We start from the raw sequence: 15,463 nt of genomic DNA on the forward strand, positions 1-15,463 counted from the left end.
ATTCAGAATAACTTTCAACATTACGGGCAACCCACCACATGCAGCCGTGATCGGATACAAGGAAGACAATCACTTCCGGCGAAGGCTTTTTTTTTTTGTATCAGCCCTTTCCCACGTCTCTCTCTGAAGTGCTATCATTGTGGTATGAGGAAAGTATACATATATGAATTATGATGTTGACAATAATGCTTAAACACACGGATCAAAAATAACAATCAACGCACAAAAAGCTGACTCAGAAACTAAAATTCATGTAATTCCTCTAAAAGATTTTATTGTCAATAAGTAAATGATTACTTTTGCCAGATCATTAGGAGAAAAAGGCATTATCCTAGACACCACCACCTAGAGGATAGAAAAAGAAAAGGAACTTCATGTACATCAATATAATAAATTTGACGTACAACTTTGTATACACTTTTGAAAGTTAAAGGGGCAACAAAACTCAATCAATGCGTGGTCAAGGATGTATTGTGTCTGGGTTTTTCATTTTTCTGGCCCGAAAGGGAAAACAAAGTATAAATGTATTGTATGGTGCCGCCAAAAAAGCTCTCCCTAAAACCTTACAGTTTCACTCACAACTCAGCTATGGGCCATGGCCGTCGGCATTGGCAGAACACATCAATGTTTTATGCTTAGACACAAGGGGTGACTTCATGTTGGTGGCTGCCATGTTCCTGGCCTGAATGTTTGACCAGATCCTGTTGGCTCTGTAGACCTGGAAAACAAAAGTTCAACAATGTAGAATAATCAACACAGCTTGCATTTTTTAGGGAAGAACTAGGAAAACTGAATTCATTGTAATGTATCAGGTCACTTTAAACTTATAGGTTTTGGGTCTCTTTGTTTGAAGATTTCAGAGCAAGGAGATCTACAATTCCCCTCATAATTATATTGCTTATGATTTCAAGGTGTAAGTAGTGATGGTTGCACAAACACGCAGATGAAGAATATATCGAACATACTCAGGATCTTGTTTTGCTTTTTTAGCTTCTTTCTCTTTGGAGTTCCTGCCATATTAACAAGCACAACAATGTAAGCATGAAGACATGAGCATTCCCACCCCCACCCAACATAAAGAAACATGAAATACTGGTGAAAAAACAAACATGAGCAGGACTACAGGTCAGGGAGTTTTGTTCCTCTGTTTTATTTTTCTTTGGTAATCACAGGTCAAGAAGAAACTGGTCGAGTATATATAAGAAAAATAAAATGCTTGTACTCTTTTTAAAAAGTAAATACAAAGCAACTACATGAATAGTGTGTGTGTGTGTGTGTGTGTGTGTCTGTAAATCTTAGCAGACCTACCTCACTCCTTCCATCGAAACAGATTCTTTCTGATTTTCATCACCTTTGTGAACAAACAAGGAAGACAAACATAAAAACCAAATTAACTTAGCATAATCTAGCTAAAAAACAACAAATTAATGCGACGAAATTGTAATGCACCACAGAATCAATAGCAAATAAAGATTCTGCAATCTGAAAGATGGCCCTAAAATAAAAATCCTCATTCTAAGAAACCTTTCTGTGGAAAAGTACATTACTCTGGCATAATCTACCTTGAAAGAACAGTAATTAACCCAACAGTTAGTAATGCAACATAAATACTGAATGATTATGCAATCGGAAGGATATACTTCAAATAAAAATCTTCATCCTAACACCTAAGCAACGTGTATGTGAAGGTGGGAGAGGATAAAAGACAAGTTACCTTCAGAAGGAACACCAAATTGCCGAATGAAACTTTTCAAATCTGGACCTCCAACTTTATCTATACACAGAGTATAATCATGAATAATTGCATGAGCATAAGGTATAGATACCACCATAAAAGGTTCCAGTAAGAAGCTGACCAGTGCTGATGACTTTACGTGTACTGCCTTCTCTTTCTTTCCTTTCCTCTTCTTCTTTCTTTAGAACTTTGCAAAATAAAAATAAATAAATAAATGTTTTTTTAAAGTATCTGTATTAAACTGAAAAGTGCGGTAGAGCAATCCAACTTATAAGTTAGTGACACCAGTTTCCACTAAATCTTAAAAGATACCAGCCTTTAGAGGGAAAAAAAAGTTATATAGATAACAGACATGCCATTTTAAGGAGATAAACATGGTGAGGAGGTGGAGGGACTTTGTGGATCACTTTTTCATTCCTTAGAGAAAAAATGCATCAACAACAGAATTCAGTCTTTGAATAAAATCCCATTCTGGATCCAATTAATTTTAAAAAAAAATTTATGGCCGATACCATTGTGAGTCTCCATGTTATTTGCAGGGTGATTGAGGTTGAAACATAACAATCAATCCAAAGACGGAAAACAGTCCATTTAGAGTAATATCTTGATTAAGAATAAAACAAAACAATTATCACACATAAGATATGAAAGTAAGATAACTTCTGTTTTTGGCGCTATTGGCAGCATTCAGGTATTTACCACTAAGAGGCATATTTTAAGGCAGTTGGGATAGTTATGTGCTACTGATGAGGGGTAATCTTGTACTACTAGCCACTATCTTCGGATTTCCGACTCTCTCTCTCTCATACTCTATATCTCTTTTCTTATCTTGGGATATTATAACAGACGCATACTACCTTAATATGCAATTAATGCATGACTTCATTCACTTGCCTTACATTTTAAACGATACTCCTATAAAAGTCACAAGTTGAATATTGATTTTGTAATAAAGATTTCTTTTAGTAAACCTACAACTCAATGGTTCAAAAAGAGCCAGAAAGTAGCAGAAGAAACCAGACAAAATTGTTAACTAATGGTAGAAATGACACATACAAGCAACATTCTGCCGGACACGTTCACGTCTTGCTTCCAAATCCATCAGTTCCTGGAGGCATAGAAGAAAAAAAATGTCAGACGGTAGAAATGAAGCGGAAATCCAAAATGTATCTTAAGCAAGACATCATTATGAGGAAAAAAAATAGAGTCCATGATAGCATGAGCATCTGGGAAGATTAGTCAATGGTGATTTTATATTAGACGATGGCAGACAAATAATCCACCTTCTTTACCAAACTATTTTGCACAAATTTCTCTTCTTTTTTCAAATTAATGGAAGAAGGGAAATTAATACACCAAGGAATTAAAGAGAAGCAGATGTCTAGATTACCTCCGGTGTTGGAGCCCTTTTCCGCTGTCCGTTGAGCCAACATATCCACTCAACTAATATGATCAAAGGGTGAACATAAAGGGAGTAGAAGAAACAATGAATGCAAACTTTTCCAAATCTTAGTGTATAGTATCTCTAAGATACCAAAAATATTTATACATAGGTAAGCTATGCATATTTCAACAGCTCAAAACAGAGTACTGTTTTTGCTAATCTGACAAAAGTTAAAACAAACAAAATATTTCTGAAGCAAGTAAAACTGAACAAAACTGTACTAACTCAAAAGAATTACCTGGAATAGAAGTTGGGTCCTCCTCCCCCTTGAATACCACCCATCTTTTCTCTTTCACTAGTGCGTCAAAGAGAAGGGAGAAAAGGAAAAATAACAAAACACAAGTATTAGTTGTACTTTAATTGAAGTGAATTGACAACATAATATTAAATCCCGCACAATTTACATAACAGCTTCATGTTCTTCAAGCTATATCACATGAACTCTATCATACCACAACTCAATACAAAAGTTTAGTATTTGGTTTTCAAAGAGAAGAAATACTCAGCTCAACTAATCAGAGCACCTGTATTATGAAAATATAAGTGGTAAACATGAGATATTGGCTTTTTTGGTTTTCATATAAAGGAATTAATCAGAATTCAGAATATTGTAATTGTGTTGCAGTATCTATCTCAGGGTGAAAAAATCTCTTCCAGCAATAAAGTCATTGAAGATGAAAAAATTACTATTTTTTTAGTGAAAAATGCAAAGCTCCAATCCCAAATGGTTACACTGCTCTTTTCTTCAAGATAACTTTGGCATATGGTGGGAAAGAGGTAGTGGCTGCTTTTCAATCATTCTATGATCCAGGCAAGTTACCAGGAAGGTGAATGCCACTTCTATAATCTTAGTTCCTAAATGAAGAATCCTTCTCAGATGAGTCAATTCCTACCCATTTCTTGCTGCAACGTCATTTATAAAAGTATCCCTCAGGCGCTGACCAACAGAATCAAGAAATTTCTACCAGATTTTATCAGTATGAATCAAGCGGATTTTGTTCAAGGGAGGAAAATCTTGGAGATACTTCTTGCTCACGAACTAGTGAAGTGCACCCAGAAGTTATAAAGAGAAGAACTGAGTGACAAATGGAAGCTTTCCTACAGGAAGGTAAAGCTACTGATATGAAGGAGAAAAATTTTCCTGGAGAACTGTGTGAAACCCCAAAAGAGAAGGTGGTTGAAGATTTAGAAATTCGAAGACCAGAATAAGGCCTCTATTTTAAGACATATTTGGAAGTTGGAGTATGTATGCCCTGGCTGGTTCTCTGTGGGTGGGCTGGGTAAGGAGTTATGTGCAGCAAAGCAAGGATTTCCAGATTTCTAATAAACCTTGTCAATGTTCCTCAAGATGGAGGATGATACTAAATTTAAGACCTCCTGCTACAACTTTTTTTTTCTTTTCAAAACGATCTCATCCTAGAAGATTTCATAAGTATTATTTTTTTTTAAAAAGGTAGAAAAACTCATATGTCGCTTGACCAGCATCACAAGAGGCCTTTATTGGATTCTGTTAGGACAAAGACTTATGTATTATGCAGCTAGCTCTATAAATTCTAAAGTTAGTTCAGTGACTTTTGGTGTCTGGCCGACTCCGGCCAATCATTCAGCCCAATCAACCTGCGGCTATCTTCTAATTCAGCCCAATCATTCCATTGAAGACCATGTGTCTGCTTCCCAAAGCATTCATTTGTTACATGGTTAGCAATTCAAGACATTTTATCTACTGAAAAGAGAATGAGTTTCATGCAAATGCAGGTGTTTAAAATGTGAATATTTTTGTCATCGGTTCTTTGAGAGCAAATGCCACCTCTTTTGCACTTGCAGCTTCACCAAAAGAATTGGGATAGAATTGTTGAATGAGTGTAGTCTAAACAGGCCAGTGACTAGTTTTTCTACTGGTTATTAAATTGACATCGAATGGAATCTAACACTTCTGGATTGGAAGAAAGAATCAACCATGTAAGGGTCCTGCTCACACTGAACTGCAGATTGTGCAAAAGATCATTGAAGATTTTTGTTTTAAAGTTGCTGGGTTTAGAAATGTTAAAGGTTCTTCTGCTACTGTACTTTTGTGTGAGTATGCAGTGCCCTCAGACATTTTCCGTCAGTACTTGTAAGGGCCTAGTTCCTCTTTTGATTTGTTTTCTATCAGTATGAAAAATTCTTATTAATAAGAGAAGACACATTTAATTATACTCGCATACATTTTCTCGTCCAAAGACAACATAAAATTATAAGAACAACGCAATTACGAAGTTAGCTAATGCAATCATAAATCACAATAGTGTTCATTCATGCCTCAAGAAATTAATGCAATTCCTTAAAGCCCCATGAAGCAAAACTTGAAGTACAATGCATAGTCATGACAACCCAATTGGTTAATTCAACAGATAGAACACAACAGAGTATAATGATAAAAACAAAGATTCAACACAATCTGAACAAGACCCATGAATCAAAATTGCAGCAAAAAGAATAGCAACCAATAAAAAAAGAGAGAGAGAGAGAGAGTAAAGAGAGACACATACTGATGCCATCAACCTCATCTTTTTTGGCGAAGTAACGGTTGCCAGCTTTGTCCATTCCCACCATAGTCCTGTTGGTGAAGAACCCAGCAACCCTCTGAAAAAGCTTCGACATTTCTCTTCCCGAAATCCAATGAAATCTCAAATGGGCTTCACTTCGCTATCAGTATATTGCCATCACCGGCATCTCCTTTGATGTCCCTAATGTTGAGCTGTGTTGTACGACAGTCGTTTGCAGTCTGCAGGGTTATAGAAGAAACAAATTATGGGTTTTAGTTTGAATCTACGACAGCATCGTCCTCGGCTCCGTTTAACTTAATCTCCCTGAACCCACGCGCCTCCTCGCCGGTCAAAATAATGCCAGTTAAGCCGCCTCGTCGTGGTCGTTGTTGGGGTTTGCGGTGCAACTTGTACGGTTCAACCCGATTTTTGAACTGTATGGCCGGGTTAGAAGTGTACAAGTTGGGTTTGGTTTGGGTCAAATAACCTCTGACCCAAATCAAAATTGGGCTAAGCTTGCAATCAACTCTAATATGCCAAATTAAATAGGTGGATGGATAGATGTGTTAGGAATCGGGCCTTTGATCTATTAGAAAGAACAAGTGCAAAATAACACAAACGCAATCGGAAACACAAAAGTAAATCAATCACTCAAAATTAGAATTCTCATAGTGCTACTAACCACTAGGTCAGTTTTCAAATTTAGATTTACTTATTCTGTCACCCAATCCTCTAGATCTTAATCTAGGACAATTATTTGAATTCTAATTGATAGAGAAAGCTTAACGTATGTTAAGATTTTGATGAAAGGTTATCATGTGATTTTTGCATAACCACTATATCCATGGAATTTTGATGCTTTTGCTATGTTCACAATATTGAAAAAATATATTTTTATAGTTAGGAGAGACCAAAATGCTCTTGATTTAATTGTGAGTGCAATATACGTGACCGCGTAACATAAATTTGGTTATGCTGTTACTAAGCATGCATATAAAAGTGTGATAATTAAAAGAGTAATATCACACACCAAGATTTTTTCCAACTCTTCTTCAAATTCTTTCCCATAGAGGGAGCATGATACTATAAAATTTTGTATGATTCAGATAAGGTTCACTCTGTGAAAGATAATTTGACACAAGAGTTGGGAAAAATCTTGATGTGTGTGATATTACTAATTATGTGAAAGAATTGAGATACGAGTTGGGTTAACTCTTTGTGGCATGTTTACTTATATGGAATGAGTATTTGAATTAGGAGATAGTTGGATAGGTGACAACCCTCTACTTTTCATTACAAAACCAATAAACCTGAAAAAAGATTGAATTACTCTCATTTCGGACTTCCCTTTACGTTTACTAATATTTTTAAGTTCCCTTTTATTTACAAACACATAATAAGAATTAGAAAGAAAAAAAATATATGAATTAGAAAATAGTTAATCTCATACTATTTCATTTTCTGACATATTCCTAACTTCTTCCATTCATCCCTTTCTCATTCCAATTAAGTAAAAAAGTCATTGATGTATAATGTATTCCTCAACTATAATGACTAGTATCATAATATGCAAGTTTGGTATTTTCAACGATCAGAAATACTATGCGAAGTTCCGTAACAACATGTTTGACAATAAAATAAGGAGTAAGGACCAAAATGAAATGTTCGTCAAATTAAAATGACTGCTGGTGTGTTGGCTTCCCCTTCTCCGTCAATAATCTCGGGAACCAGACAGTGTTATACGTGTTCGTACGGAGTCTACTCGTATTGGCATTTAGGCTTTGCCGGAGAATTCTAAAACTTATGCTCAGCTCTACAGTCTATCTCCAGATAAGCTCAATCAAATTAACTCCCGATTTGTGGGAGCAGATTTCCACCAACAAAATGGGTTCTTAGAGACTCAATTACCCAAAGAAATTTTCAATTTTGATGCTTTCATAAAGCTTCAATATTCTATTAACCAAGTAGGTATTTTGCAGAGACTTGAATTTGCTCAATCTCTGCAAAACCCAAACAAAGCCAATGACTTTGTCCAATTCAATCATGTGGGTCTCTGCAAAACCTCCATTTTCTAGCTCATTTCTCCAAAACCCTAAACCCCTTTTGCCCCAAATCTCATGCCCAAGTCTCCATTCTCAATCTTCACTAACCCCAACAATCCACTGTGGTCTGCGTGAGCTCCGAGTGCGAATTGATTCCATAAAGAGTACCCAGAAAATCACCGAAGCCATGAAGCTCGTCGCCGCTGCCAGAGTTCGAAGAGCCCAAGAAGCAGTCATCAATGGCCGACCCTTTGCCGAGACCCTCGCGGAGGTCCTTTACGACATCAATGAGAGGCTTCAAGGTGAAGCCATAGATGTGCCCCTGGCAAATGTTAGAACCGTCAAAAAAGTTGCTCTTGTGGTCATCACCAGCGACCGAGGTCTCTGTGGTGGTTTCAACAACTTAGTGATAAAAAAGACCCAGACCCGGATCGCCGAATTGAAGAAACTTGGATTGGATGTCAGTGTGATCAGTGTCGGCAAAAAGGGTAACTCCTATTTTAAGCGTAGGCCTGAAATTAGCGTTGATAGGTTTATAGAAGGTGGCCTATTTGCAACAACAAAAGAGGCTCAGGCCATTGCGGATGATGTTTTTTCACTTTTTATTAGCGAGGAGGTTGATAAAGTTGAACTTGTGTACTCTAAATTTGTGTCATTGGTGAAATCCCAACCGGTTATTCAAACCTTGCTTCCATTGTCACCGAGGGGCGAGGTTGTTGATGGGAATGGGAATTGCGTTGATGCAATGGAGGATGAGTTCTTTAGGCTGACAACAAAGGGAGGCAAACTGAGTGTGGAGAGGGATAGTGTGAAGAAAAAGAGGGAAGGGCTTTCGCCGGTTATGGAATTTGAACAAGACCCTGTTCAGATTATTGATGCCATGATGCCTCTCTACTTGAACAGTCAGATTTTGAGGGCATTGCAGGAATCAACAGCTAGTGAGCTCGCAGCGAGAATGAATGCTATGAGTAATGCGACTGACAATGCAGATGACTTGAAGAAGACTCTTTCGAATTCTTACAATCGTGAACGTCAGGCAAAGATTACAGGGGAGATATTGGAGATTGTTGCTGGAGCTGAGGCACTAAAAGATTTTGAGTAATCTCACGATCTTCTTCTTCTTGTAGTTCGTTAATTTTTGTTGCCATATTGTTCATGGGGGAAGTTTTGTGACTTATTCATAGTCAATAAGTTAGTGCAAAGCATCATTAGCTAGAGAGTTTCTTAATTGTAATGATAGTCTGAGCTCTCATATTGAGAACCATATTATGAAATGGAGAAAGAAAAAAAATATCATTCTTGTTCATTAATTAGCAGTGTGGAGATGCAGATGATGATATCAACTAGCAGAATTACAAAATCATCTACTCTTGAAATGTTGCATTAATGAATTCTAGTTCTTCAAAGATTGTAAAATCATAGTAGAAAGATTGTTTGCATACATTGATTGGGAAACTCTGATAGAAATTTAGGAGCTTGATGAAGAAATCAATCAAGAAGTTGTCATACGGAAACTAGTCAGTCTCATTTCCGTTAAAAAAAGAGGAGGGGGGAGGAGAAACTTCTAGGTGCTTAAAAATTCATCACACCGTTGAGTGTTGATAGTGACTGCCATATATTTTGAAGAGAAGAAGGTATCTTTTTGGGGCAATAATTTAATTAATAAGCAGCTTTGTAGAATTCAAATCTCAAGATCTCCTCCTCCCATGGATTAGAATACATTAGTGAGTCATATAAACGCATAACTCTTGTTATCTGTCTGTTTTTACTTGTCCTGCTTTGCTGCTGGTAAAAAAGCTAAAATTTACCACAGGGGAAGTTAAAATTTGTTCCTTCCTCAGTCTCACTGTTGACCGACAACAGAAGAAAACAGCCTAGAATAATAAGATTTCCACAAGTTTATGGTTACACTTTATGACCCCACTTATGGCCACAGCCCTCCAATGCATTGCATGATTATCAGCAACTTGAATCTGCTAAGATTGCTTTGCTAAGATTCTCCTTTGTTTTTTTTTTTAAAGTAATCTTGGAGGTGGTTGAATTGATGAAAAGCATTGGAAAATTTTGTTGGCTTGTCGTGCATATGGCAAAATGATCTGTTTTTTTCTTTGGCATGCAACTCGGTAGCCCAGATACGATGAATGACGGCTTCTCGGCATTGTTTGTGGGTCATGTTGCTGTTTATAACAGGACCTTCCAAACCTAGATTTCCCTTTCAATGTACAATTTTGTCTTGGTTGTGATTCTTTCTTTATTACATATGCACAATGCATGCATCACTCTTGTTTTGTCGTCCCAGAACTTTCCTAGACGGCTCTCTCTCTCTCTCTCTCTCTCTCTCTCTCTCTCTCTCTCAGGTTAAACTTTTTTTGTGTTTATTATATGATTCGCATGCTTTTTTAATCTTTTCCATTTGATGTATACAATTCACTGTTCTCTTTCAATCTTTCATGTTTATTTTCTTACTTTTGGTCTCTGTTTCATGATAGTAACTAAATTGTGCGCTGTGAAGTCAAGGTTGGGCTACCATTTCTGCTGCTTTTTCTTTTATTATTATCCTCTCTTTTTTTTTTTGCTAAGGAATTTTTCTTTTCTTTTTTTATGCGAAACAGAGAATTACAAAGCAAAGCCTCTAGGGCAAGCCAGCCCAAAGAGATCGAAATAAAAAAGAGAAACAACAGATAAAGGAAGACAGTAGGGATCTTAGCTAAAATATTATTTGTCACAGTCCCATAATTTTTCGGTCTTTGCTTCAGCTGCTTTAGTCACAAGTATTGACTCTCCTGCATTGCAGAGCTATATTTTCCGAATTTAACATGTGCATAGCTGCTGCTTTAAGAAAAATGTGAATCAAATCTGAGGAAGAGACAGAAGGCAGAGAAAACTTTAATTCTGCCTTATATTATTGTTGTATGACACCCCCCACATTTGCAATAAAACATTAAAATGTAATGATAACAACCTCAAATCCAAGTGGACTTGAAAGGAAAGCATCCACTACTTTAAACTAATCAATTCGGCATCCCTGATTCCCTGTTTTTCATTTGTTGCTTGCACCTTTTTCTTCTTTCTTAAGGGACTCTCTCTCTCTAGACCAGACCTAGCATCATCTGAGAAGATCCCTACTGGCCAAATAAATTTACAAAGACATATTCTTTATTTTCTTTTATGGTTTTTTTTTTTTTTTTTTTTTTTTTTTTTGGCTTGAAATTTACAAAGAGAAAGATCTTATTAACTGGTTTTGTTTTACCGTTCTTCTTTTGAAGTCAGACTTCTTGGGGACCAAAAGTAAATACATGGGAAACCATCAACTTGGAGATCTACAAAAGGCGGGTCTGTCTTATTCATGTCATTTTTCACTGCCCTTTTGTACTTGTGGCAGCTTGGGTTCTCCATAAAATCTACCCCTAGTCGAATTCTTTCGATCATCCTCAGGTAAAACCTTGTATAGAAGAAATAAGATTCTTGTCAGAACCATTGTCTTCCCTCTGCTTTTAAGTTCTGGGATAAAGAAAAGAAAACCATCTACTCAAAACTTTCTCTTTAACATAATCTTGCTTTCCCATGTTACAGATACCCCTTTGGAATCTTGGGAAAGTTGTGGTGCCTGGCAGTTCTCAATCAGAGAAAGGTAGATTCTTATTTCCCTCAACTGAGACACCCTTTTAAGGGTGGCAACCCTCTGAAGTAATCTTAAGAATTCTCTCTCTCTCTCTCTCTCTCTCTCTCTCTCTCTCTCTCTCTCTCTCTCTCTCTCCAACTTGTATTCATTTTTGGTATAACAGTTTCTTTGGACTGGAGATGATCCGCATCTAAAATTCTGACCTCTATGAAATGTTTTTGTCATCTTTGGACAGGTAGGCAATCACCAATGGAGAATAGGTATGGTCTAACAACGCAGGGCAGTGGAGTTTGGAGGGCCTTGAGAGATGGAGACTTTGAGGAAGAGGATGTTTGGGAGGTTCTAAAAGATAGGAACAGTTCTAGTAACAAAATGGTTGGTAGATCCAAGGAATCCTCTGTTTCTGTTCCAAGACACCTCCCAACTGCTTCAAGAATGATCCCAAAAGCTAGCAGTCACAATTATGGAAGTGGCAGTAGCTGTAGTAGCAGCAACACCATCACTCATGAAGCCAAAATTGTGCAACAATCAGCACCTGTCAACATTCCTGATTGGTCAGAAGTATATGGTCAGAAATCAAAGAAGGCCCCCAAGAATGTTTCATGGCAGAATGATGATGCTGATGATGAAGAAGAAGTTGGGGATGACGATGGGGACAGTGATGATGATGATGAGGAGGAGGAAGACTATGACTCAAAGGTACCCCCTCATGAATTTATTGCTAGGAGGCTTGCAAGGAGCCAGATTTCTTCTTTTTCTGTTGTTGAAGGTGCTGGAAGGACCCTCAAAGGGAGGGACCTCAGCAAAGTGAGAAACGCTGTTTTAACAAAAACTGGTTTCCTTGAATCATTGTGATCAGGTCTCATCCAATGCAATCAATCATGAAGGTCTTGCTATAATTGTCATGTCATGTATAGGGGTTTCTGTGATGGTTTTTTTTTTTTTTTGGGTCAGAGAATGTCTTGTGTAGTTAATGTTTTAGGGTGTAAGAAATCCAATTTTAGTTTGTAGAATTGCCATGAAATTCATCTCCCCTTTCCTCATGGGTTTTAATTGCACAATTCCATTTTCCATGTATAGGTTTTTACTGTCCTAATATGTGAATATTTATGGCCCATATCGTAACTAACTGCAGGTACATCAAGGAGCTGCTGCCATTGTTTTTTGGGAGACTTTGGAAAAATCCAAAGGAGAGAGAAGTTTTTTAAAAGAAGTCAAAATAGACAAAATTGCCCTTATTTATTTTTGAATTTTCTAAGGAATCCTTTATATTTACATGTTTTTTATTTGAAAGTTGAGAGATTTTTCTGTCTTTTTTCAAAAATGAACATTTTTTTGTGACTAAAACCTTGTTTTTTTTTTTTTTTTTTCCTGGGTGAAAACATGAAGTTTCATTCATTTGCCACAAAATCATAAAATCAGCAATGTCAGAACTATAATGATGAGAACCAGGATTATATCATGCTGCTATCTCATTGTCCCCTTATGAATGTGGCCAAAATTGACTCACAATATACATTCATTTTCCTGCGTTGGCCTGGCCCCAGAATGATCTCTATTCAAGTATGGTTAGGTGGGGAGGAAATATTATAAAATTCCATGCGTCGGCCACACGAAGAACTTTTATTTTTATTTTTAATACAATTGATATTTAGAAATGAGGGAATGGAATCTAGAATTACATGGTGAAAAAATAAATGTTCTTAACCACTCGAGCAACAAAAACATTTCTTTTAATTCATAATTGCACAACGCCAAAATACATAAAAGATCTACCTCTGCTGTCTAAGCAAGTTACCTTTACTGGACCACGTCCCACATGGGGAAAAAGGCATTTTGCCCTTTGAATGAACCCCATTATTGTTACTGCATGCCCAGCCTCCCAAACGATATGGAAGAAGAAGGACCTCACCACCACACAGATAAATCTGAGAATTTGAAAAAGACCTGTTACCAACTGCAATGAATTAATTAATCTCTTTCTTTTTCATTTTGTTTTTTTCTTCCTCAAATAAATAAAAATGCTGCAATCTCTTTCAATTCAGAGTGTTCCTCAGCTAGAAAACAAGCTTTCCTTGAGCTTTTCTTAATTTTTTTACTCTCCCCTCTTAATCATGCTTTTAACTGTTTAATCAGTTTACCTCTTTTGACCTTTCGGCTATGACCAAGTGTTGTCTCTTTCTTTCCTAAATTTAACACCCCCCACCCTTAGAGCAAGTGCAGCAGTTAAGGCTGGACTCGGGTTAGGGGGTTTGGGTTAGAAAATGGTTTTCAGCAATAAAAGGCAGTCTGTGCGGGAGGTGGGGGCCACTAAACTGGACTAGCCCTCGGTGGAGTTCGGCCCAAGCGCGAGCCCGAAGGCTGGTGATGTCATCGCTGACGCTAGCCTAGCGTCAGCCCTTCATATTTGAATTTTTTTCCACGTGTCGACGTCTAGGCTCTCCGATCTGATTTTTTTTCTTCAATCCAACGGCAGCCAATTTTTCTGCAATAAAAAAAATTGAAAAAAATTGAAAAATGTCTTTGTCCTTTTACTTTCATTTATTTTTATATTACTCCATTTACTTAAATTTACAATGTAAATAAGGAATTACCCCCATTTGAATTCAAATAAAAATACTAGAAAATCAAATTCCCACCAAATCAAAATATGAAAAATCGGTTTTAGTGCAAAATACGATTTAGGCTAAAAATGATGGCTCATTAAGTCAATATATACTTCATATTAAAATCCCATAAAATCTCAAGTTTTCTTATTTGATGTGTAAGGAATAAAAGCCGCCAAAAATTATCTTGAGAAAATGATTATTCTGAAAAACCATTTTTCATACTTCGTCAATATTGCACATCTGCTAAAAAAATTCTGGGTCCGCCAGTGTCTATAAATACCAATCAATACTCTTCATTTTTAACACCAAATCCTCATACTTTTTTTTTCTATAAATACCAACCAATACAACTAATAAAATAAAATCTTATCCAAAAATATTATTCAATATGAATAGTATTGAAACGTAGGAACCCAAAAATCTTATCCAAATTAATTGTTTTAGTAAAAAAAGTTGTGAAAAAAACAAAAAAATGAATAGTATTTGCCATGGCAAAGGGCAACTAATGGAAACACACTTTGCAAGGCAGGAGGCTAGGGCAGCTACTATTCATGTGAATAGTAACTGCCCTAGGGCTTTCCTTGCCATGACAAAGGATAAACTGCTGAAAATGCTCTTATAAGCATCCCAACTGGTCCCTTCTTTGTTTTTTTATTTATGATAATTGCACTTTATTTATTTAAAATATATTGCTTTTCTCCACTCTATACTGAGATGGCAAATTTTGGCTTTCGTAAAATTGTTTTCAGTTCAGGGTATTTTATCAGAAATTTCAAAAAATTGACTGACTTTTCATTGGTGGTCTTGGTATTTTATAGTTTTTAATTTATAGAGCAGAAGGAGAGGATGATCATTGACATTGCTTATTTTAAATAGCAGCAGCACTATAGATATCTAGAAGAGCATTGTGTGAAACGGAGATAATATTATTTTGTTATTTTTGGTCAATTACAATATGTCATGGGTGATAATTTTTTCACTTAACATATCGTGATTAATTGAGAATAACAAAACAGTATTATTCTCGTCCATTACACACTCATAATCCACCTATATTGAAATAGCCATTTTGGACTACTGAAGCCCAAATGTGATACGCCTTAAAGTTTTGGGATAATAAACAAACAAACAAATAAATAATTGCCAAGAAAAACAAAACTAACTCATTAGCCAATATGGTGATCTAATAAGTGCGCTACAGTCTCACTCAAGACTCAACGACAAAACTTATGCATTATTTTGTACCTATAATAATAATACAGGTTCAAGTTCAAACCACAAGGTGGCTCAGTGCTCTTACCTTTTAAATCCCTTATCTGTTATTTTTTCGCCTAAACTTTACAGCATTGATTTGTCGGCATACATTCTAAAGTAGGACAATCATAATTCTCTTCTTAGTTCAATTATTTGCTCGTAATTTTGCTAAAAATAGTCGTCTATGAAGACACCTTGCCATCTTTTTCTTTTAAAGAAAAATTCAAAATGA

The 15,463-nt window shown here is 36.4% G+C and overlaps 3 protein-coding genes across 4 annotated transcripts; 2 read left to right on the top strand and 1 right to left on the bottom strand.

Moving 5' to 3' along the window:
- Positions 1-231: 231 nt before the first annotated feature.
- On the bottom strand, positions 232-6,157 carry LOC117626781 (NADH dehydrogenase [ubiquinone] 1 alpha subcomplex assembly factor 2). The gene is made up of 9 exons (XM_034358624.1): positions 5,708-6,157; positions 3,418-3,474; positions 3,126-3,178; positions 2,792-2,843; positions 1,857-1,922; positions 1,715-1,774; positions 1,309-1,351; positions 966-1,010; positions 232-718 (listed from the first exon to the last, which is right to left on the bottom strand). Exons 1-9 carry the CDS (start codon positions 5,817-5,819, stop codon positions 655-657), a joined length of 552 nt encoding a protein of 183 aa, XP_034214515.1. The 5' UTR covers positions 5,820-6,157; the 3' UTR covers positions 232-654.
- Positions 6,158-7,351: 1,194 nt separating this feature from the next.
- Positions 7,352-9,052, top strand: LOC117624774 (ATP synthase gamma chain, chloroplastic-like). The gene has a single exon (XM_034356220.1). The coding sequence runs from the start codon at positions 7,727-7,729 to the stop codon at positions 8,846-8,848; it is 1,122 nt and encodes a 373-aa protein (XP_034212111.1). The 5' UTR covers positions 7,352-7,726; the 3' UTR covers positions 8,849-9,052.
- A 1,896-nt stretch (positions 9,053-10,948) lies between these two features.
- On the top strand, positions 10,949-12,441 carry LOC117624792. Of its 2 annotated transcripts, XM_034356244.1 has the most exons (3): positions 10,949-11,181; positions 11,320-11,377; positions 11,604-12,419. In XM_034356244.1, the coding sequence occupies exon 3, from the start codon at positions 11,618-11,620 to the stop codon at positions 12,221-12,223; it is 606 nt and encodes a 201-aa protein (XP_034212135.1). In that variant the 5' UTR covers positions 10,949-11,181; positions 11,320-11,377; positions 11,604-11,617; the 3' UTR covers positions 12,224-12,419. The 2 variants fall into 2 exon arrangements, with proteins under 2 accessions (XP_034212135.1, XP_034212134.1); XM_034356243.1 differs by having other exon boundaries at positions 10,949-11,377; positions 11,604-12,441.
- Positions 12,442-15,463: the final 3,022 nt, after the last annotated feature.

The sequence above is a fragment of the Prunus dulcis genome, chromosome 4, assembly GCF_902201215.1.
Source record: "Prunus dulcis chromosome 4, ALMONDv2, whole genome shotgun sequence".
Lineage (NCBI taxonomy): Eukaryota > Viridiplantae > Streptophyta > Magnoliopsida > Rosales > Rosaceae > Prunus > Prunus dulcis.